At 39.3% G+C, this 24,543-nt stretch overlaps 1 protein-coding gene across 1 annotated transcript; it reads left to right on the top strand.

The window, feature by feature from the left end:
* The first annotated feature begins 2,311 nt into the window (after positions 1 to 2,311).
* CEP152 (centrosomal protein 152) lies at positions 2,312 to 24,333 on the top strand. Its single transcript, XM_033071067.1, has 26 exons — positions 2,312 to 2,375; positions 3,500 to 3,622; positions 4,276 to 4,376; positions 4,587 to 4,653; positions 5,680 to 5,848; positions 6,503 to 6,643; positions 7,541 to 7,680; positions 7,973 to 8,173; positions 9,572 to 9,719; positions 10,370 to 10,461; positions 11,286 to 11,449; positions 12,037 to 12,241; positions 13,011 to 13,103; positions 13,217 to 13,347; positions 13,514 to 13,642; positions 13,780 to 13,915; positions 14,649 to 14,828; positions 15,318 to 15,590; positions 16,047 to 16,160; positions 16,436 to 17,086; positions 18,461 to 18,635; positions 20,782 to 20,863; positions 20,952 to 21,058; positions 21,806 to 21,962; positions 22,237 to 22,340; positions 22,463 to 24,333. The coding sequence occupies exons 2-26, from the start codon at positions 3,536 to 3,538 to the stop codon at positions 23,338 to 23,340; spliced, it is 4,725 nt and encodes a 1,574-aa protein (XP_032926958.1). The 5' UTR covers positions 2,312 to 2,375; positions 3,500 to 3,535; the 3' UTR covers positions 23,341 to 24,333.
* The last annotated feature ends 210 nt before the right edge of the window (positions 24,334 to 24,543 follow it).

The raw sequence follows: 24,543 nt of genomic DNA, 5'->3' as shown, positions 1-24,543 counted from the left end.
GCTTTGGGGAATGAACTGGTAGTCCAGGTGATGGCCTGAGGGAAATTGTGCCTTTAAGACAAGCAATGTCCTCTGGCATGAACAGACATAATTACTAATTATTAATTAATAACAAACTCTGTCTCCCAGCCCACCAGCTCAGTTCCTAAGGCAGACAATTGTTGTTGAGTTCAGCAGTTGCTGGAAATTTTGACCATAAATATTACATTCTGTTTGTTTGCCAGTGTTCATGTAAATGGGACACTGTAGTAGGAACTCTTTCCTTTAGAAAAGGAAGGTCTTATAAAATTCTGGGAGACAAGCTTCCTTGGAGGGGAAAATATAATGTAAAGAGCCGCATTTAGAACCTATTAGAAAACAGTTTTATTTTTATCCTCATATAATAGCCATAAAAATACATTTCACTATTTGGTAATAATATGATGAAGCTACACAATTACATATACTGAAGCAATGAGAAGTTTTAAAACATTAGTAGTTGATTTCCTTGCTAACAGTCTGGCATTTTTGATACCCTGAGCCTTCAGGGCTAGCAGCAAACATGCCCCTTCTATCCCATGCAAGATGTTCACCTGTGAAGACCTCCAGCTGGAGCTTTGTGCCACAGCAAGGACAGCTGGCAAGAAACTGTAACTGGGATATCAACCCTCTGCATAATATCCTTTCTATTCTCACATCTTGTCAAACTTCACAATGTGCTTGATATAGCTATGGAGCAAGCAATGAAGCAAACCCAGCTATTTCTGTGGCTGTCAAGTGGAGTAAAGACCTGCTGTTTTGATTTCTGCATCAAAGCTGAGTTTTATGGCAGGTCATAGAAGGAAAATGTGCAGAACTCCACCTCTATTTTTAGTACAAATCAAAGGTACTCACGACTTAAATAACAGCATTTGGAGCTGTGATAGCATGAGATCAAAGTTTTGTGACTTTGCCAGTCAAGATGCTGACTCAGGGACTTTTTTCACTTCACCAGTTTTCACTTGCACATAAGAACAACCAGAGCTGGTGTGTGATGTTTGGATCACAGTATAATGCAGTGTGTCTCTCTCTCTGAATATCATTAATGTAAAAAAGTTTAAAAGACCTCAATCTTTGTTCTGATGCTCCTGCATATTTTTTCAGTGTCTGAAGCAGAACTGTGAAGTTAAAAAAGGAAAGGGAAATAACTGGGTGCTAGTGCAATAAATATAAAAATCTTTTGATGGGGGAGAAAGCAGGTAACCCAACTAATTACAGGTAAAAATCAAACACAACACATCCATGCATTTTCCTAGAATGAACTACATTCATTCTCAGTTTTTACTTTCTAGCATTTACGTGCCTTCACTTAAGCTATTAATGCTGCTCTGTGGCCCAGCTGTCTTATGAAAAGTACAATGTCAGGTTCTCCGTGGAAGTCTTAGAAACAACCATGCTAAAAAGAAAAATAGTTGTCTGGATTCTGTGAAGTTTCCAAAATATTGTTCTTGAGAAACTCAATATGAATTGCCAGACACATCTAAACCCTTTTTTTGTCCTTGTTTGAGTCATTTGATGTCTGTGAAAATGATGAGAATTGGTTAGTCTCTGTTCGAATGGCTACTATAATCCTCTGGGAAAAATGGTTGATTTCGCCTATAATGGCACATTTACTAGATATAGCTTGTTCGTTCCTTTTCAAACTTCTATAAATGTCACTGAAACAAATGAACTGTTTGCTCCAATCAATAAAAGCCCTCTAACAAATGACCCAAGCCTCCGTGCCCCGGGTCCTTTCCCGCGGGCGGGCGGCGCAGCCCGGGCTGAGGGCGAGGCCCCAGGTGGGGCTGTTACACACGGAGCCAGCTCTGCCAGAACCGCTTCCTGCCGCGGCTCTGCGCAACACATCTGTTCATTCGGGAGTTTGAATCTTTTAATGAGAATGAGCTGGGACAGGAGAGGTGACCGCGCACCCCTCAGCGCTATCGTGACACTGTCGTGAGGCGCAGCTCCGGGCCCGTGACGTCATCCCGCGGCCCCGCGTTGCCAGGCGACCGCCACGTCCCGCTGCGAGATGGCGCCGCTGCCCGCCCGCGGAAACCCCGCCCCTACACAAAAGCCACGCTGCCATTGGTCACCTGCTTGGCCAATCAGCTCGCCAGGCGCGTTCCCGCGACCATGCGCGCCTGCTTTCAAACAATCAGCGAGCCGGCCTGCCCTCCCGCTCGGCTGGGCGGGCTCTGGCTGTCGATTGGTGCTTGGGGCCGTCAATCAGCGCGGCTCAGGGCGGTTCTGGCCGCCGATTGGTGCTCAGGGCTGTCAATCAGCGACGGCGGGCGCGGGCCGGGTGTGATGCGGAAGAGAGGCGAGCCCGCCCCGGCGGTGGCTGTGGAGGGCGGGTGGCCCCGGCGCCTCAGGTGGGTATCGCTGTTCGGGCCGCGCTTTGCCGCTGTCTCCGGCCCTGCAGGCCCCGCGGGAGCTGTACTGAATAACGGCAGCGTCGGCCCCGCCGGCTTCTGAGAGGGCTGAGGTGGCGGCGGCCGAGCTCGCCTCGCACCCCTGGAGCTGCCCCCGGCCCGTCCAGGTCCGGCTCTCCGGGCTCCGGCTCTCCGGACCGGCCGCGGCTCTGGCGGCTGTGCCCTCTCGTCCCGCTGCCTTCGCTCCCGGGGCTGGGGCGGCCCTGAGGAAGGGGGACAGGGCCGGTGGTCGCGTCCGGCCGATGCGTGTGGGGGAAGGGGGAGCTCAGAGCCCCTGGGAGAGGGATCACGGGCATTACAGGAGCTGCTCTGAGGCCTCCTGCCAGCTCTCTTGGAGAGTTTCCTTGAATAGCAGTGGGAAAGAGAGTCCTTTAAACGTGCTGAAGTGACTTTTGACTTGGAAATAATGCTCTTGTAATGTTATACCAAGTGAAGACTTCAGTACCTGCTGCAGCTGTGTGCCCAAACAAGCGTCCCTTGAACAGGCAGTAACTCACCTTGTAACCAAGCGTGGAGCAACACTTCCACAGCAGCTCTGTGAACACACTGCTCAGTGCAGACAAGCCTTTGGAGCCAAGACTCTCTTCCTTAAGCACTGAAATATGGAACTGATGTTACTTTTCAGATTTCAATGATACTTTTCCTATTTTTCCTTTTGGAGCTGTTATTTAGATGCACAAGGAACAGCATAATTTCATTTTTTAGTACAAAATGCAGTTATTCTGCAGAAGGCTATGAAGCAAGATGCAGAAGTGGACATAACTGTCATCATGTATCACATCATGTGTATACTGTACAGCATTAGAACTTGCAGAAAATAATGTCTGGCTGTAAGTGAACTTCAGAAATTATATAATGGCAGCCTATGAAAAACCCAAATACTTGTTTTAAATGCTAAATTCTTGGGAGTCGGTAGGCTTGGGTATGTGAGAAACAAATAAGTAACGTACAATGACTGTTTAAAGAATTATATTTTTGTGCTAAGTAATTCAGGTGATGAGGGTGGTGCTTTTTGATTCCTCTTGTATTTTGTTCATGTGTGATGTTTTCCTGTCCTGTGGTAGGTTTTGCTGGATACACAAAATCAATATTAGGAAACAATGTCCCTTGACTTTGATAGTGGAGCTCTTCAAACCCAACATGAAGATGATGACTATGACCAAGAAGATTATGCAAGAGAACAAGAGGTGAAAAAGAATTAAGCAATTTAATCTGAAGGCTTGTGAATTTAGCTTCTTCCTATCTTTTAAGTGCTTAAAAAGAAAGAAAAAGGTTTATGCAATCTGGTAAGAGCTAAAGAGGGTGCTGACTGTGCCACTCTTGAAAAGCATAAGAAGCAAAGTTCAGGTGTGCTTTAGTTGTGGTGTTTTTCTGTTAGTGTCTGCTTGCTTGGTCCACAGTAGAGCACTAATCATTGCAGTGATGACTTGAATGTAGTGATACAGACTGGCAAGTTCTTACCTCGATTTCCATCCAGAGTTCTCAGAAAGAGCATGTTTTGGATGTCCACTGCCTCTCTAGAATGGAATTTAGAGAGGAGAAATGATCAGTTTGCAGGTGATTATTTGAAATTAGGCTGTCCTGGAACATGTCTACTAGATGCATTTCCTTTACCTCTTCCTGGTGCAGCTCTTTGCTTAACAAGAGCTTGGCAGAAAAATGCTTTGGTTGGTATCCTAGTCTAGTAAGCATTCTGTGGTATAAGTCTCTTTGTGAATTCTTCCTTGGAGGAAGAAAACCAGGCTTTTGTGCATGTGGCCTACTTTGCCAATGTTTTTGGGCTGAACTTGTATTAATTTTCCTGAAGAGCATATAATGAATGTTGTTTGTTCTATTTCAGTTGCAACAATTGTTGACAGACCTTCCCCATGATATGCTGGAGGACAGTGGAGACCAACTCTCCAGCTTCTCAGACTGTAGCATCCAGGAGACTGAGGAGCAGTAAGGCATATGGCACCATCTTTTTATTATTTATGTTATGCTTTCAAGTCAAAGTCTGGGTTGATGAGGTGTGTAAGAGCAATCCAAGTAAAAGGGGAGCTGTAGTGCAATTTGCAGTAAACTAAATGTACCTTAACTTAAGAAAAAATGGCTTGTTTTTTTTCCCTCTGAAGTTATTAGTACATAGTTAAGCTACTTGTGTCTCTCTAGGTCACATGAGCCTGGGAAGCTTGATGGAAGGTGGAATGATCATCCATTGATCAGTGATCCTCCAAATGTAAGCTTGTATGAGCAGGGATCTAATTACTGCTTGTTCATAATGACATGCTAAATATTGTTTAAATTCATTGGAGAAATATCTGTAGGTGATGTGTTTTGGTATTCATTTGAAGTATTTCTAACTTAAGGGCTGGTAACCTCAGAAAAAGGAGGGTGGGGTGAAATCTGAGTTTTGAGGAAGCAGTTCTAAACCTCCTATCCATTCATAGGGCTATGAACAAGGACAAAATCTGTACCCTGAACAATTCTTGTGTGACCAGCAAACTGATCACTTTGAAAAACATGGGAAGAATTGCAATGGCCTACATAATGATGAAGAGAACAAACATTTATATGATGTTACAGAAGATTACTGTGGCCAGAATGGCCAAGATGATCCAGATTATGTGTATCATGGTAGAGATGGGTTTAACTCTCCAAGTTGCTACCAAGATAACAATGTGTATCATCTTCCTGAAAACTTCAGGCCTTACACAAATGGCCATAAACCAGAATTTAACAATCAGCAAAATAAAATAATAAATTTTTCAGATGATCCAAAGGAACATCTTAAGGTATTTTAGAAGCTGACACATTTTTCTGTCTTGGAAAATTTTCACAGGTCATTAGCTATTGGTAGTAATATTTTTAAATGTCTTCATTCTCTTACAGTCAGTTCAAACAGTGATGGGAGGCTTCTGTGGCCTATTTTAAAAAACAAGATGTTAAAAGCTGAATTTTCATATGTTCATGATACGATTTTTTTCTTTCTCTTGTTGCCTTGATGGAATTCCATGAGGTAGAATAAATGTAGTTCACTTATGTGTATGCTTACTTTATTTAAGTTAACACTTCACTGCTTTTCTAAGGTGGAAGCTTTCATCAAAAATGAATGCTTAAATGGTGAGCAGGGTTGGAGCCTGAACATGAAAAGCTGCTAGAACTCTTCTTCATGTTAACCTGTAAGATGTAAAGTATTTTCACCAGGCAACACTACCCTTGTGGTTTTAATTTATTTCCTCTTATGTATATATTGTCACAACAGCAATTTGTTGCATCTGATCTTGTCAATGGCCAATCACCAGAACCTTACAAAGTGACTTATAAACCATACCAAAATGGCATTCATCAAAATATTCCAGGAATCCAAGAAGGAAATAGGAGAAATGAAATGTTTGAAGATCTGCAACATGAATTCTTGGTCAATGATGAAAGTAAGTGTTTGGTGCTTGGACTTGAAATAAACTTGTGTAAAAAGTTCTCTGGGAATCAGTGATAGAAAGCATGTTGATTTCAGTAGTTTTTCAGTTAGAGGACAACTAAAAGTATGTTGAAGTATGTAATCTTTTAAATCTAGAAGTTATCTCTTTTTGCTCAGGGTATATGAATTTTGGGCATTAAAAATGTAGTTTTGACTGATGAAACTGAAAAATGATTTCTGATGGTTTCATGTCAAACCTTGTTGACACTTTTTCTCCTTTCATAATATTGGAAAATAATGACTCACTGTTCCTCAGGTAGTGTACTCTGAGTGATGCCACATTGGGCTTTTCTGTTAGGTACACTTCAAATGACAGAACTGCTTCATTAGACGTGTGAATTTGCAGTGACCACAAGTCTGTGAGTTCACAGCACGCAAACTTTTATCTGGGCTTGCTGTTAGGTTGGAATTGTTGTTTGTACAATCCTTTAGCCGTTGCTGCCAAAGGAATTTATGTGATGTGAATCAAATGTGGATTAAAAAAAGATTTTGTGCACCAGCAATGAACTTAGCACTATAAAAAAATAATATTTTGGAGCAGGAATTACAGCAATGACTTTCTTGATATCTGTGCTGACTTGTCTGCATGCTGCTTGAAATTTGGCAGATTCTTCAGAAAGTATGCAGATTCTTCAACTTCAAGTTCTGAATAAAGCAAGGGAAAGACAACTGGAAGAACTTAATGAAAAGCTAGAAAAGAGTGCACAACAGATTAGGTATTTGAATCATCAGCTTTCAATGGTCAAAGGTAAAATGTTTTGTGCTAATTATTAGAATTTATTCATATCTAGCAGCTTTTTAATTCTGAGATTGATTTAGAAAGTGTCTTTCAAAGTATTTATCATACTTATAAACTTGATTTGGGACTATATGTGCCTAACCCTCTTCCCCCAAACATTGTTCTAAGTAAAAATCTCTGGATTGGTGCCTGACTGCATAACTGTCTTAACTTTACTGTATTTTCAAAACCACTGTTGTTTTCCAGAGTCCCCATGTGTCAGGCATCACAAATGTACAGAAAAATGAAAAATTTGCCAAAGTAATCTTTTAAAAGTCAGGGGAAAAAAAGAAGTCAATGCCAAAACACCCGGACCCCAACCGGGGAAATGGACATCTATTAAAAAAAAAAAAAAATTGGTGCTTTCTGGTTTAGCAGACATAGACTGGATGTAAAAAAAAAAAAAATCTCTTTCAAAAATTACAAAATCTGTGGTGGAGACTGATGATTGTCTTAGTTTCCCATTTCTTATAGGAACAGACAAAGTAGGAACCTTATATAATTAAGACTATAGTTTTTAGAATGTAAAAGAGGCAAAGGAGAGGGTAAAGTTCAGCTGTCAACCACGTGGCTGTGTCTTGGCTGTTCCTCCAGAGGATTCTCCCTTTAAAGGAGGATGTGAGGTCCTCCTGCTGCCAGGATGGGGTTTGTACCTTCAGGACCCTACTGCAAACAGTGTTGGAGTGCTCCCTGCTGCCAGGAGGAGACTGGTTGCTGGATAGAGACAATGTTTTTGTTCAGTCTTCTGATGTTGTCCACAGTACGAGCGAGTGAATGGTTCTGTAGAGCAGGTACTGAACAGTTGTGCTGCAGGAAGTTTTTGAGTGGCTGGCCATGGTTCTCACACAGTTATGTCTCTCTCTTCAGATGAAAAGGATGGTTTGGCTCTTAGTCTTCATGAGTCTCAGAAACTCTATCAGAATGGAAAGGAAAGGGAAATGCATCTTGAAGGTCAAATCAAGGCCCTTGAAACTCAAATTCAGACTCTTACTGCCAATGAGGAGCAGGTACTGTAAATATTTTTAGACTGTTTATGTTGAAGACCTCTACAGTTAAATATGTGGTGCATTTGCATTAAGCAGAAGTGCTAGTCTCTTGAAATGCTGGTCATGATCATTGCAAAAGCTAAATACCTGATGGATGGATGGGATTCATTGGTTGAAAATACTGTGTGTGAGAACACAGGCATTATCTGAGCACTTGTGGCAACTCTTGCCCAGAAAAAACTGAACTGTTGTCCAGAATATTGGAGCAACAGTGAAATGTATGTAACTGTGAACTATAATACTGTTCCTACAGATACTGAAGCAATCCAAAGTGGCAGAGGTGGCCATGGAAAGCATGCAGAAGCAGCTGTTAGAACTCCAGCGATCAGATGCCCTCCAGCGAGCCAGAGAACAACACGAGGCCATTATTTCTGCACTCAAGCAGAAGCATGAACAGCAAGTATTGTCATTAGAGCAGAAACTTGACACTACACAATCTGCACTCCGAGAGCAGGTGAGAAATTATTCTAGGATGCTGAGTACCACACTGCAGAGCTCCCCATGTTTCCCAAACTGCATTTCTTGACCTACAATTCTAAGAACTCCTTCTGGAAGCTACTAAGAAAATGGAAAGTCTCAGCATTATGAGGCCTATGTGGTGTGTTTTCATAAACATCTCCAGGCAGTTGCAAGTTCAGATTGTGAGTTTGTGCACAGCAGATGCAGAGGAGGAAGGAATTCATTGTCTTAGTTGCTCTCCTGAGCTTTTCTTCTGTGCAGCCTTTTTTTAAGGAGTTCTGCAAATAACTCTGGGAAAGAAAAGGGCTAATTAAGAAATATTGTGATATTCTTCCAAGAAAAAAAACAAAAACTTTTTATTGAGTAGTCTGTTGCCACGATTTGGTCTCAAATGCTGAAGGATGACTAACCACTCAACAGTGACTTTATTTTAGCAGTAAGGATTTAAAAGTAGAGAAGGGCTAAAAGGCTGTCTTTAAGATGAAGTTTGATATAGATTATGTTGTAGAGGTTACTGAAATTATTCTACTTGATATGTCACAAGAATCCATTCCACTATTAGAAATATTCAAGCAATTCAAGCAAAAATATTCAGGCAGGTCTTAATAAATTTTCCTCTTATTTTACATCAAGAAAATAAAATTAAATTTCTGTAATTCTTGTCTCAACATATAGAAATAGATGGGTTGTACACTTGGAGAGGTAACTGGTACTTGCTTCTAAACAAAATGCACAGCTAAATTTTTGTCTGTTAGTACCATAACAAAGCTTTTACAACTTTGTCTCTACTGTGAAATATATGGTAGCATGTTTGGGATATTTAAAGAGGGAGATCTCCTGTTTTTTGAGGGAAGCTAGAAAAGTCAAAAAGTGTAAATACAAGGCACTGTGCCTCCCAGGTCTGTGAGGGTAACTAAGTAATGCCATATAAATGTCTACTTTGTATACCCTGTGAAAAAGAAACTACAGTTCCTCTTTTACAGAGTATTGGCACTTGCTACTTTGGCTTAAGCTCAGTTAAAATAAACTGACTTAAGCTCTGGCTTGATACAAATGTGAAGGCTTGTTTTTTTTTTTTTCTCCAGCAGACTAAGTGTATGTGATTAATTACAGGAGATAATCTGATGTGCTGAAAAGTGACTGCTCTAGGAAATATGAAATGATTCTCATCCATGTGTGTTTGTATATGAGTACATTTACTGGCTCCCAGTGAAAACTGAACACTTGTCAGTCAAGGATAGTGTTTGATCTGTGATTGATTTTACTGTCCTCTACCCCTTTAGGTATCAGATTATTTTTCTCCTTTATCCTGTATATATTGACTTTTTCTGTATCTGAAACTGTTCTAGATGGTTAAATGTTTGTAAAATGAGTAAAAATGCTCTATTTCTAGAAAGAGCTTTGCAAAAATCTAGGAGAGCATGTTAAGCAACTTGAAAAATTGCTGGAAGAAACCAAATGTGAAAAAACTGAAATAATAAATCGACTGACAAGAAGCTTAGAAGAAAGCCAAAAGCAATGTGCAAATTTACTGCAAACAGGTCAGCCTTTTACTCATACTATTGCCTTTCCCTGCAGAAGTGTCTTCAGTTGTTCTAAATGTTAAATTGCATATCAATGTTTCTATGGAAGGGGAATCAGCATCAAGCTAATTGTGTTCTAGACAGTTTCCTATGCAGTAGATTAGTCAGACTTAACTTTAAGTCTAGACTAAGATGTAAAAACCAAATAGAAGTAAAAGCAAACAGCATCTCCAAACCCCAAACAATGGTGATTGAAGTGTTTTCATAGGTATCTTGTTCTGTATATGTGTAAACCTTGTTTCATACTAAACAGGATTTGGATGCAAGTTAATTTAGTGTTGAGGTACTTGACGTGAATTGCCATTCTAAATTCAAGTCTTAGTGAGAATAATTGTTTTGGAAGGTGGAGGCTGATTCTTGGAAGCCTGTATCATAGATTGTGAAATGCATTGCAATTTGTGTGTTTGACTTTTGCCTACCTTCACACATTGAAACCTTTTGATAGTAATGTATTTAGTAGCTGTTAGTGAGCTCAAGGAAATAGAAACAGTAATGTCTATTGCCAGAATCAACATTGCTGTTTTTAACAGACATCTTTCTTCAGATTATGTAGACTTTCTTGCATGTTTATGATTTACTCTTTTTCTCCCCTTTCTTTCCTGCAATAGGCTCAATGCAGGAGACAAATCAGTTACGGTTTCAATTGCAGCAAGCTCAGTCTGCACAGATAATAAGCAACAACATGAACAAGGCTTTGCAGGTTAATTTTATTCAATATTTTATGTTTGAATAAAATGGTTGCATTTGATGAGGGGTGGAGCATTATAACTAAGATGTTGGTGGTTGAAACACTTTTAAATTTTTGGAGGAAACAAGTACATCATCTTTGACTACTTCCTCTCCCAGTGTTTCATGTTGGTCTTCCTCATTCCCCACCAATTAAAACACATTTGAGCAATTATACTGGCACAAGTCTGAGCTCATACTTCTGTCCAAACCTGCTTTTGGAAAAAAAAAAAAAGTAAATTCAGTATGCTAGGAGTCTTGTAATTCAATGAGGAGATGCCATGCTCTGAAATTTATCTTTTGTCAGCAGAAGGGAATGCTAGAAAGTCCTCTGTAAAGCATGAGTGGAAGTCTGGGTTTCCAATTCAGTTCTTATATTTGATTTAAATCTCTTACCTTGGAAACCATGAATCCTACTAAGGACTAGAGTAATAGCTGTTTCTCCAGGTATGTGCTTTTCTGTTGTCATCCATTTTGCTATACAAGGACAGCAGGAATGCAGAAGAGCAAAAGAAATAATTCTTCATAGATGGACTATAAGAAGAACAATAGGGAATATTTCTTGTATATTTTTATGAATTTGTAGTTTTAACCTATGCTTTGCTAGAGGTACCAGAAATGAAAAATGAAAGCATAAGTTAATGCTAGACAATTCTGCTAAATGCAGCTAAATATAACTATATTCAGGAGGAAGAGCTCCATGTGTTTGTTCTCTTTGGAAGAGTTATCATGGGCCTGATACGTTGGGCTTGGAGTCTCTCTGGTCAATGTATTTTTTTTTCTGTCTTTTCCTTTCAGGAAGAATTAATGGAACTGAAAGAAGAAATAGCTTTGTATGAATCTGCTGCCAAGCTTGGAGTATTTTTGAATGATGCAGGTGGAGAGCAACATATGAGCCTGGGTGATTCCTATGTAGAACTGGGAATTAAAAAAATCACAGGGAAGAAGCCAAGATTCTGCAGGTATTGAGTGATTCTTGTTGAAAGAAAAAATTTAAATCCTCTAGAAATTATGCAAGTTATGTCTAAAAAGAGGGTTCTACTCAATCAACACACAGGTTTTTTGATAGATACTTGAAATACTGCTTGTATTGCCAGGTAATCCGAGAAACAGAGGAAAAACTGTGTTAGTACCATAAATTGGTTGCCTAATTGCTATTTAATAAGTCTTCAGATTTTATGGGCACTATATTGCTGTTCCTTTAATTGTAAGAATTATATTCATGGATACGTTTTTTGCTCAAAGACTCCACATAGTAGTTTAAAGCTAAATCTCTCTTTTACATCAACCCGTTGAGTTGTTTCATAACTCTTCACATTGTGTGAGAATGAATCTTTTGAGGAAATAGCTGAATTAACAAGTTCTCTGTAATTAATTGCAACTTGATGAAAAAGCTTTGATATTCATGTCTTCTTATGCTTTTTACTATTACATCTTAGACATCCTGATATTTCTGGTGGCTTTAGTTGCTCTTCTCTTTGCTACCACTGCCTTTCAGATAAATGTGTTTGTCTTTTAAATACTGAACTGGTTATGTCTTTCCTGATAGTGCAATACAGAACAGAGACACGGATAAAGAACTCTCTAAAGATGAAATTATTGTAGAATTAAAAGCTGAGCTGGAACGTTTATTGAACAGTAATAAAATGAAGAGAAACCAGATTACTCAACTACAAAATAGTCTTAAAGATTGCCAGGAGACACTAGAGGAATACAAGCAGTTGAAAGCAGAAAAAGCATCAAGAGATTCAGAGGTTTGTTTTTACATTTCTTTAAAAGTCAAGTATTTCTGTTTTTTGGTGAAGAAAACCAACATTTAAACTTCTTATGAGAATTGATCAAAAATTTATGCATAGCAACTCTGCTTTTGTATCTTTGGTTGGAAAGAAAACAATTGAATAGCAGAACCTGGGCAGCATATGCATTAAGTGAGTCCTAAAATGGTGACTTATATGCTTGAAGTACTTAGTGTCTGCCCTACTTTTGTTAGAAGTAAATTTCATTGGAAAAAGATGGTTTTCTTTAGCCAAAAGGACCTTGTAATTTCTCTAAGAGGGCTGATAGTACCATTAGATTATACAAATTTGATATTTCACAGATTTCCTTCAGAGGGCCTTCAGGGTGTAATTTGATCAACAAGGAATCTCCTTGATATTGCATCTCTCTTCACCCCATTATTGCCTTCCCTCTAGAGACTGATCAGACCTGCAGTGTCTGTACATGGTGACCTGGATGTGGATAGGAATACAATGTATGTGAGAAGTGTGCTCTCTGTTGGATGACTGTTGTCATTCAGCTTGCAGACACAACACTGAGTGTGCTTCTCCAAAGCTTCATGATACTGAGTTTTAAAAATTCATCTACAATGGCATTGATACTGTGATCTTTCAGTACAAGAATTTCCTGGGTTTTTTATATTTTTAAGTAGAATTTTATTTGACATATCTTAACTTTTTTTTTAAGCACTAGCTGCTAAATTGTTTATATCTTGAAAGATATCATCTTAATTTTATTTATTTTTAGCCTGTCACAAATTTGAAGGATGCTTCTGATAATCTAAAGGAAGAAGTTCTGAGACTCAAAAAGGCTAATGAAGCTTTGTTACAGGAAGCTGAGGTAAGACAGATGCTGCTTACCACTCCAGGAAAACAAAAAAACCCCACCCTGAGCTAAAAACCTGTTATTAAATGTTCTTACAATCCCATGTTACTTGACCCTTGTTTGTCCAGGTGCATACTTCAACTATTGAAGAACTGAAGGAAAATGAGGAAAAACTGAAAAGCTTAAATCAAGACCTCTGTTGTCAGATGAGAAAGATGGTTGAGGAGTTTGATCATGATAAGCAAGAAGCCATTGAGAGGTAAGTCTGTTAACTTGGTTTAATTTGTGGGTTTTCACCCTGTACACATAACCGTGTTCCAGCTGCCAGGTACAAGAGATCAATGTTAGAAAGGTATTTTCTTATGGAAAAGATGAACCTAGGTAGTTGAAACCAGGTAGTTATTTTTCCTTTCTTCGAATTGTAGGTGTGAAAGAACTTACCAGCAACATCATGAGGACACCAAAGCACATTTTGAGAAAGAGCTGATGGAGAGGTTTGCTGTGGAAAAGCAGCAGCTTGTTCAAACCTCTGAAGAGACAATCTTGCAGTTAAAGTAAGGCTTACCGTTATTTCCATTTTTACTGAACCTTTCATGTTTCCTGTCTGACTTTCATTGCTAGTAACACTTCTTTTAAAGCTGACTCGCTGTCCTGTGAGGCCAGTTGACAATACCTAGTCTGTCCTTTGAAGGGATAATATAGAGGAGCTGAACAAAGAGATTACTGTGGTGAAGGAATGTTACATTGGAATTTGTCGGGAGAAGGACACCTTGGAAACTACTTTAAGACAGAAATTTCAGCAAGAGCAGCAGCTGAAGGAAGAGAAGGTAAAAATGGAAATGCCTGTAAACCATATACTTTCACGCTGTTCTCAAGATGTAATATTAATAAGTATATTTAATTTTGTAAAAGTTTGTGGAACCTACTTGGAAGAGATGCAACTGTATCAGAAAGTTCATACATATAACTTACAGGTTTTTAAATTAAGCTGGTGGTGTGTCCTGGGCTTTAAAATATTGTAGGAGTAACTCTTCCCAATAGCTGTTTGTTTTCATGTAGTGTACTTCCATAACTCTGACTTCCAAGGATGCTTAGTCAGCAGTATGAGCTTTTACATTCATAAGGCATTTTCAAAAAACCCTGAATGATGATACAAGTTTACTTTAGCCTGTATAAAACTGATCTAAAAAATACTGAGTTTTTTTAACGTAATAATGAATTTACACTGATTTGATTAGAAACTTTGCTTTTCTGAAGATGTCAGTGCAATGACCGAAGTAGATCAATTGTCTGGGTAAGCAAGTACAGTAAAGAGGTTCAGGCCAAAGTATGAGAAGAGTAAAGGTGCTTGATACGAAAACTTACTTTACAGGAATAGCCTATAACCACCTCTGGTGTAATATCTTAAAACACCTTTTTTGAGAGTTGAATCTCTTATCTAGCTGTCATCAGCGCACAGCCTCTAGAGAGTTAATCACGTGTCTCATGCATTCTCATCTCTTTGTACCAGAGCAGTTGTACCTTGGAGAATACTTCATTTATTTTATTTTTTTGGTCTAGCTCAAGAAACAGCTACAAGAAGAAAAAGAAGTCTCCCTTAAACTTCTGAGAATTGAGCTTGAAGAGGAACACATCAGGTCTATGATGGCAGCAAAGAAGCAGTGGCTGGAAGAAAAAAGCCAGCAGGTTCAAGAAGAAGTTGCATTAGCCAAAGTTCAGTGGGAAAAGGAAGAAAAAGAGGTGGGAAACTTAGATAATGAAATTTCAATTTTTTTTTGGTTGTTTTGCTGTTTATTTTCAGAAACAGAACTTTGTGCTGTTATTCTGCCACTGGAAGTGTCTGTTAAGGATCTGTCATTTTAAAAGCCTAATGACTGAAAAAATCATTAGGTGTTATACATGTTTTGTATTTTTAAAGAAACCCAAAACCTAGATCTTGTAAAGTAGCAAACAGAATACCCTGAATGTCACAGCTGGAGTTTTCCACCCTGATGCTTGAGTGAAGGTTGTTGTTTCACTCAGGTATCATGTAGAAATCCTTTGTGTATCCTATCCCATAGAAGAAAGCTCTGATGAGTCACCAAACTCTCTCCTCTCTGTGCATGGTTTTGTTCCTCTCCTGTCAAGGAGCATCATTGGTGTGAACAGTGTTTCATTTGCTAAACACCAGTGAAATCTGTTTATTTAGACACTGGGAAGATTTTCTTAAAAATGTATTTTTTTCCTTAGAATAAAGAACAAGTCTTTGCCAAATTAGAAAGAGAATGGCAAAGTAGGCTGGAAGAAGTGAGAAGAACTGTAGTTGAATGTAATGACTGCAGCTGCCAAACTGACCAAGTTACAGTTGTGGATGAAGTTTCAACTAAAGAGTTAGAAGGGACTGTTGAAGACCAGAGGCTGCAGACCCAGAAGGCTCTGAAAGAAAACACAGCCTCCAAAGAGGTCTTAAAAGAATTTGAATTAGAACTGGAAAATAAGTACTGTGAAAATCTTGCCAGCCAGGTAACAATTGTTCTGTCTGCCTGGAGTTTGCAAAACTACTGTGTCCAATTAAGTCACTTAAAAAAAGAAAGTGGGCTCCTCTACTGACTTCCTCTTAAGTTTAGCACTCATATTTGCTGTATTAGAAATAGAGTTCTTTAAAAAGTTCTGAAAAAACTGTAGTATGTGGTTTGTTTTTCATGCTGTTAAAGTTTTGCAGGAGTTTTGAACAGAGCTGAGCAGCACTGACTTAGGTTTTATACCATTTTGTTGAAAATTAATTTAATTTTTTAAATTCTGGTATAATTTTTGCATCAAGAAATGCATGAAGTGCTGCTGGTCTGATTCTTTAAATTTCTGTAAATGTAGGCAATCCAAACTGAAGTCTATTCTTGCATTGTTACATGAAAGTAATAATAAAAATGTATTCAAGTGTACCTACCTACCTACTGAAGCAGGTGTTTTATCTGTTTAAAGGTAGATGCAGCACTAACCCAAGCTCATGCCAAGTGGCTGCAAGAGTACAAAGTAAATCTAAAGATAGAACAAGAAAAATGGGAAAAGGAACACCAAAAGACTACAGCAAAGCAGGTAGCCCAAACTACTGCTGTATGTGTGTTGATAAACAGTTAAAACTTCCAAATCCCAAATATTACAGAGGAATGAATGTAGATACAGGCACAGGGAGTCACTAAGGAAAGATGTCTTGGCTGCTCTGCTCCACATCCATTTTTTTGCCTACATAGGTTTAATTTTTGTTAAATACATTGGAAATATCTCCAGTAGATTTATAGTGACTCAGAGTTACATTTTGTGTATCTATGAATGTGTGTATGTATTTCTAATGACTGTTGTATATTTGGCAGCTAGCCCTGGTTCTCTCAGCTGCTGAGGAGAAGTGGAAGAAAGAATATGAAGGTACAGAGAGATCTGGACTAAGAGTTAAAGAACTTGAAGAAAAAGTGATTTCTCTGAGGAGGGAATTGGAGCTAAAGAAAGAGGAAATCCCTGTAGCTGTCAAAGCAGAACTAGCAAAAGCCCGTGTGCAGTGGAACAAAGAAAAACAAGAAGAAATTCTGCAGATACAAGAGCAAAATGAGAGAGACTACCAATCCTTCTTAGATGATCATAGAAACAGAATTAAGGAGGTCCTTGCAACAGCAAAGGAGGACCTTGCAAAGCAGAAGCATGATCTCTCAGTTCAGAAGGATGCAGAAATAAAGATGTTACTAGACCAAAAGCAGCGAGAATGGGAGGCTGAGGCAGCCAAGCGACTGCAGGATGAAATTAATCGATATGAGGAGAAGACCCTGGTGGAGCTGGAGTATTTGTTGAGTGAAATTCATGAAGAACTGGTCAAGTGCACACAGAGTAAACGTTATTGGAAGGACAAGTGTTTTGACTCTCATGTTCCATTAACCAGTCAAGGCAAAGACAAACTGAAGGCTTGTTTACAAAAGTCCTATAGAGCCACAGTCTGCACAATTCTGGAGAAGAAAGAGCTGGAATGGAAAGAGGTAATGCTTCTGTAAATTGTAACTCTCCATCAGAAAAGGGATTTGAGAAGTCAGTCAGGCCTGCTTTCTCCCATGATAGCCATGTAATTGTGAGAAATAGAAAATTCAACTTTAGTGTTCATTGATATGTGTACTCTAAAACTAAAAGGAGGCTAAATCTAACACTAGCAAGTGAAAAGGGAGAGGATGCAGCTTTTACATCTTCAGTCCTTAAAGAAGAGAAATTCAGGTTTGGAATGTCATTTATGCAAAGATTTGTAAATTAAGGAGATTAATCCACTTCCTTAATGTTGGGGGCCTGTTGAAGGCTCCATGCCATCTCACAGATGGGCTGTAATGACAGAACCCCCCTCAGATGTTTGCATAGCTGCAAAATCCAGTTTGCAATGGTGATTGGATAGTGAATGTTGATCATGTTACATTTTTTTCCCTCCTCTTTATACAAACAAAGATGAAAACAGCAAACTCTTTTTGCAAATTGCCTGCAGTAGGTCAGTTTGTCAGTTAGGCAGTTCTGTCTTGGGAATAAGAGTCTTGCCTGTTTTATTGTGCCTCTAGGAAATCTTTCTCAGTGTGCCTGCCTAAATGAGGAAAGATGTCTTACCCTCTACTAGAGGAGTTTGGGGCTAAATCAAATTGTATCCCAAAGCCTTTGTTTCTGTTGTTTTAGCAGATTCCTCTTCTTGCAGTGCTTATGATTGTAATAAGTTTTTTGTTGTGGGGAGCATTCCACCGGAAATGCCATTGCCAGCAGTTAGTAGCTGGGGAATTATCTGAGAATAGGACAGAGAAAATGTCTTGTTTTTCAAGAGAAGGTGGGATGTTACCATTTCTTTAGTGTCAATGTATTTCTGTTCAACAAGTGGACCTTAAATGTTTTCATGTCACAAGTCATATCCATGATGGTAAAGAGAATTGGGAGCTTTTTTTCCTGTACCTTATGCACCTTCTGCAGTGGAAATGAAATGTCTCTTGGTAAACTGTTTAATATGCCTTTGAATCTCAAAACATTGGTTGGCTTGAACCACCTTATCTAGTGAAGTCTTTAATTTCCTAGTAATGTCTTTTCTCTTTAAAAAGCAAATTATCTTTAGCTATTCAAAGACAGGGTATAGTTCTGCAATGTTAAGGGCTATGTCATTTCCAAATAATACTCAAGATATTCAGGCACTGCTGTTGCAACAAGTTATGCTAAATAAAACTTTTGTACCATAGAATAGAAATTTTTTCATGATTTGACTGTGGTTCTACTGCAGGTTTAAAGAACCTGTGTTAAAATTACTAAAGCTACTATTGGTGGCCAGGGTTGGTTGTGGTGTGGAACACTTTTGTTTTTGCTGTGTGGGGTTTTCAGGAAGTGTTTTTCAATTGCAGAAATATGAAGAGCTAGTGAGTAATGCAAATAAAGACTCATACCTGCACCCACACCATGGTGCAGGGAACACTGGGGATGTGGCAAGACCTCCTGTGTGCCATGCTGGACACCAAGCAGAAGCCCAAAGGAGACTGAGAAGACAGACACCCTTGCAGGAAGCTGGAACAGACAAAGGTATTGGGTTTGATCTTAATCTGACACATTGCATATCATCACATGAAGCTTTTTAGTAGATGTCTTCAATAGTCAATGTCCTATTGATGACCCCAGTGCAAAATTAATTATTAGTAAATATTTGGGTGATAGAGGAAGATATAGTTGTTCTGACTGTGAGGTTGATGAATATTGCGTAAACTAAGTTCAAGTCACAAACTGCAGCGAATGGTACTGGTCTCCAGATACTGATTTAACGTTAGGCTTTATGGTTTCATTTTATCAAAAGCTAGTAGCTTTCTGCTTTTTGAAGCCATTCTTCAGAAGGAAAGAAATAGCTGTCTCATACACTCAGGTGTGTGTATTCTTTGGTGGTTGTTAGCACTAAAACCTTTGGAGTATATAACAGTTCACATGCAAGGCAGTGTTGGCCATGATGTGCAGGGCATGGTGTAAACTATGTTTTGTAAATGGGTAATACTAGATTGGATCTTCGAAGATTGGATTATACTGCTTGCTCTTGGCATTACACAAGACAAGGAATTCATGTAAAAGATACTATTGTGTCAAGAACTTGCTTGACCTGGCAGGGTAGTCTTCTCTGGTTCTTTTGGTCAAGAATGTAGTTGAAAAAAATGTGAATCCATGGGTGGCTTTTCTCTCTCTCTTTTTTTTGTTTTTCCCCTTCTTCCCTTTCCCCCCACTCCCTGTGCCTAGTATGTAGTTTAGCACTGTAGCTCTTCCCAAAGCTGTCACGTGTACTATGGCAAAACTGGAGACAGTGTAGATGGGAAAAACTTCATGGGAGGGACAGATGTCCCTGGGGCTTTCTGTTTAGTTTGAGCTCTTACGCAACTGAAAAACATAAAGCAGCAAAACCCAAGAGAGGTTTTGGCTCTGTGCCTGTAGTGTGGCTTGAATTCCTTCAACACCAACAAAACAAGTTCCTATTAACACAGAACAATACCAGCACTGCAGTGCTCCTGTCTCTAGAGCGCCCTGGCCTGGCTGTGGGGAGCAGCCATCGCTGGCCTGGAAGGAGCCCAGTCTTTGTGTATCCCTTAACCAGGCTCAGACACATGTGAGGCTTTCCAGCTGGGACAGCTTCCTTCAGCTGACTTCAAAAGACCCTGCTTGGCTGTTTTTTGGTGGTTTTTATTTTTTTTAACACTAAAAAAAAATTAAAAGCATTTAACCTCAATTTATTCTGCTGACTGAAGAACTCAGATATCATCGCTAATGCACTGAGGCTGTGAAGGCTGTGTGAGTTGATAGATGCTGCTGCACTTTCTGGAGCAGGGTACCAGCCTCTTGTGATTAGTGTAATTGAGCTAAAATATTACACACTCTCCAGTGAGAGGAGGACTAAGTAGAACACTGAAAATAGGTTGGGCTTGTTTCATTTTTTTTTCTGGTCCCATGTTGATGTATAACTTTTTAGCAATTACTGTTGCAAGTCAGAAATGTACAAAAAGAAGATTTGTGCTGCAAGTGCTGCTGCCAGGAGCTAGAAAAAAGAGAGGCTGTGTGCCAGGACTTGAAAAGAGAGCTGGAGATGGCTTCCAAACATCTTCAGCTTGCTGTGAAGGAATATGAAGCTAAGTCAGAGCAAATTCAAGGTTAGGATTGTTAGTCACCTAAACACAACTTTGATTATCTCATCTGTTGGATCTTTTAATTTTAGTGGATACTGGGGGTTTTGGTTATTAACCTCATAACAAACAAACAAAAAAACTCCTCACCACAATAAACCGACCAAACCAACCAGGTTTTATCTTGTATCTTTCTGTCTCAAAGGCTCAAAGGCACAATTGCTAAGCCACAAATTAATAATTCTTTTTCAATGTTTGTCAAAACCACCCTTGTTTCTTTTTTATCCTGTCCTTTCTCTCCAAGTACACTTGATATCTTAGTTTAGTGTTAGTAATGACATATGAAGGCTTAAAGCTTATTTAATTACTGTATGAGCTGATTTTTATATTCAGACTTCATTGAAGTGTGTTGGGATCAGTTCCTATCTGCTTGTTACTGCAACAGCTGTACTGCGACTAACAATACTTTGGGACATTGAGCTCTTGTACCAGAGGCAGCAGTTATTACATAAGCATCTCTTGAACTTGAATTTAGAGAAATGCAGAGAATTATGGTTCATCTTTTTTTTTAATAGAAAATGAGATGGTTCCAGGAGCTCTAATTGCAGAAAACTCAGAGATGAACACTAAACTGAAAGACCAGGGATCACCACCAAGGTATTTAAAAAATTAAACAAGATGGTTTCTTATTTTGGGAGAATATAAGTTGGGTTTTTTTGTGCAATGTGATGTGTATGCATTTCAGGTCACTGTCAAGGGAAGGCATCTCAAAACCTTGTGCATCTTCTGACTCTGCGAAAGGTCTGGAAGAAATGCGTGCTCACTACATTAAGGCTTTGAGCAAGATTAAGTGTAAGTACTAAAGTCTTAGCTGAAAAATTAATGGAGGAAAATAATTTACTTTATTGCTTCTTCCTTCAGCCAGCTTGGGCAAGAATCTGACAACCAAATCACAGGAGAAGTAAACTTTTCCATCTTACAGGAGTGACTGTGAGAAATGGAATTGTCACCCTAAATTCAATATGCAATTGTGATGAGTGAAACCTTGTTTTACCATCCTTGCTTTGTTGTACTGTAGTATGTCTTTTAAAGTGGTCAAGTGTATTTTGAGAACTGATCCTGTTTCTCCAGGAAAGAAACCTACCTAGCCTGCAGCTTGTCCTGAGAGAAATTCTGCTTTTCTCCTGTGCTGTATCCTGCCTTCTGGCTTAGTCAGCAACCTTCTGACTGAGGAGAAGGGATTAAGTTTAGCACCAGGTCTTACCTAAGTATAGCAGGTCACCAGATTCCAGCTCTATGGCCATTGAAAAGTTTCTAGACCCATATTTTGCCAGCCAACATTCCTCCCAAATCCCTGTGCCTGCTTAAGATGCAGAATCAGACAATTGAATTCCTTTCTGATCCTTCATATTGACCTGCTGTGGTTTGCCCTGGCATTCATCCAGTGGGCAACAACTGGCACGAGGATTTGGTGGAATGTTGGCAGGTAAATCCATGTCCTTGCTGACTCGTTCCAGGTCTGCTAGACAATCCCAGTTTGTGGTGTTGGCTTTTTCCTCACTCTGGGGAAAAACTGCTACTAATGACATGTGTTTGTAGGTGATATGCTTTGTTATATCCGTGAAAGTAAGGAACGAGCTGCTGAAATGATTAAAGTGGAGGTTTTAAGAGAGCGCCAAGAGACAGCACGGAAAATGCGCAAGTACTACTTGACCTGCCTGCAACACCTACTCACTGACAATGGCAAACATGAGGGGTAAGTTCAAGTATGTTTGGAAATGACTGCTGGCTGTGCAGGAGGTGTGTAGATGTTAGTCTGGAGTCTGTCCACCTTGCAGCAAACAGTGAAGACCTGAAGTCCTGCCAGTGTGTGCGTGTTGGTGCCAGGTCACTGCTGAGCTGCCTGGCACACTGTCCTTTCAGTCTTCTCTGACTCTCAGTAGCACTGCTTTGATGTAAGATGTAGTGTTCAATTACCCTTAACTTGTTTTTGTCTGTTTTTTTTCCCTATGCTCTGCAATTCTTGACAGAGCTGAAAAGAAAATAATGGATGCTGCCAGTAAACTTGCTACGATGGCTAAAGGACTGGAAACGCCTCTCCGACACATTCCCCCGCGCAAATCTGCCCGCCCAGGTGTGCTGGACTCTCTGGTCCTTCTCATCTTCATATTGATGTAATGCATGTAGTAATGGAAATGCTTTTCTTCTAGTATCAACATTATCTTCAATTACCTATCTCTTTCCCTTCTCTCCTAGCTCTGCATACAAACTCTGATCCTGGAGGTGAGTGCTCCAAAAGAGATTGTGTGCTTTGGACTAAGTTACACCATAGGGAAAGCAAATCATGTAGTGAAAGCAGTACTGAAAAAGCCACTGATAAAGTGGTCCAGAAGCGTGTTCCACGTGACTTGATACAGCAGTTTGATGCAACACAGACCAAAGCTCAACATGTGCTTTGTGAAACAGTGGCTTCAGATACTCAGAACAGGAATAATTCTCATAATCTGGATGGTGCTTCTAGAGGTGTTCTACCAGAATGTTATCCAAATGAAGATGGAAGGAGAGAAAAATATGGCCCCGCTGCAAATATAGGCAAAGGACCTTTGTGTGCTGTGAGTAATGGCAATGCTCCTCCCTCTGCTGGTCAGGGAACACTACAAAGTATGCAAGTATCCAATGTTAAAAATGGCCACATGAGCTCTGGGCCAACTCATATGCTTAAGAACAAGAATGGAAGAACAGGCTTGAAAGAGGATCAATGTATCCAATCATGTGGAAAATGGAAAACTAAGTCTAAGAGAACTCAGGAATTTGATTTTAAAGACACTCCAGAAAGAGATGAAGGAAGTGGCAGTGAATGGAGTTCTGGGAATGGAAGCTTGCATCTGGATTATGGTGAAATGCCTCTTTTCTATCCTCAACAAAAAGCCAATACTGATGTTCAAGCACAGACTGTATACTGTGAAGAGTTTCCTCACATCAGATCATTTTCCTCTGCAGATGAAAATGTTACCTCTTGGAGAGACGTTTCTAGTGGCAGTGGCAAGGTTGTCAGTACAAAAAACAGCACAAAAGTTTACAGTAGAGGCCGGCAAATAACAAACCCAGAGCAAACTTCATTCCTCGACTCTTGAGAAATCAAATTCAGCTGTCCCACAGCTCAATGCAACATCAGATCCAAATGTAGGAAAATGCTGCAACACATGCTTGGAGAAAAAGTGGTGTGGGATCCCCAGTCTCAGCAAGATAGTGGTTTTTAATTAGCCCACTCTTTTACTTGAACTCATACCAGCAGTCCTTGTTTGAAGGAAAAAATTAACTTGATGTTTAAATAAAAGTGTGATGATTGATTGAGGAAAATCTCTTCTACTGTGTCCATTTAATGATCAATGTTACACGAACAAATTCTATCAAGTTACTTGAACTATTATTGTAGACTTTTGTTTACCTTTGTCATAACACTTTCATAAATGTTTATAGTGCACTAGATACAAATTTATTAAATAGAATCTATTTTTATATTCAACTAAGTGTGCAGTTTTTATCTAAAACCAAGCTACTGTAACTTGTGGTCATTTTTATAGTGGTTATCAAAATTCCTTTAGAGTATAATGAGAGATGTTTTGGGGTTTGTTTGAAGTTTGTATTTTAATTGACTTTTCCATTTTGAAGAATCTCCTGTAACCCTCTGTTTGTGTTCCCACAACAAAAGCAAGTATGCTTGCAATTTTTCATTAAATTATCATAACAAAGCACGTTTCAATTATTCTTCCCTTTGATACAGCAAAATATAGCTCATACTGGGTGTAAGAAAGGTAGCAGTTAGAATGACCATATTCTGTAGATGTTTCTTAATTAGTACATGTTATCAGGGTAAACTGAAGATGTAGTAATTTGCCCTCCTGATGCTTAGAAATATCCTATTTTAAAGGCCTGGTCACATTTTAAAGAGAATTGCAGGATGTGTCTTTTTTCCTAGACTTGTTCCTTTCCTTGGGATGGCATTTCATTTCCAGTGATCCCCTGATGAGCAGTGGATTTTGCTGCTGGCTTACACAGGGGGTGATTAAATCACACTTGTTGCAATTAATAGTTATGGGCCAGCAATGCACAGCCACAGTAATATGGGAGTTCTAAGCAAAAAGGATTTGTTTGCTATTGTTCTGTGATATTAGAAGAAAGTCTGACTCTTCTCTCAAGGATGTTCTGTATGCCTTTCATATGTAACATTTAACTGCTTATTTGTTAAGGTTGCTTACTTGGTTTTTTGGACTTGAACATCACAGTTCAGTTTGAGAATCTTTTGAGTTTTGAAAGGGAAGTAGTACAGAATCTGA

The sequence above is a fragment of the Catharus ustulatus genome, chromosome 12, assembly GCF_009819885.2.
Source record: "Catharus ustulatus isolate bCatUst1 chromosome 12, bCatUst1.pri.v2, whole genome shotgun sequence".
Classification (NCBI taxonomy): Eukaryota; Metazoa; Chordata; class Aves; order Passeriformes; family Turdidae; genus Catharus; species Catharus ustulatus.
Note: the sequence above shows the minus strand (reverse complement) of the source record. Positions and strands in the feature narration are given on the sequence as shown.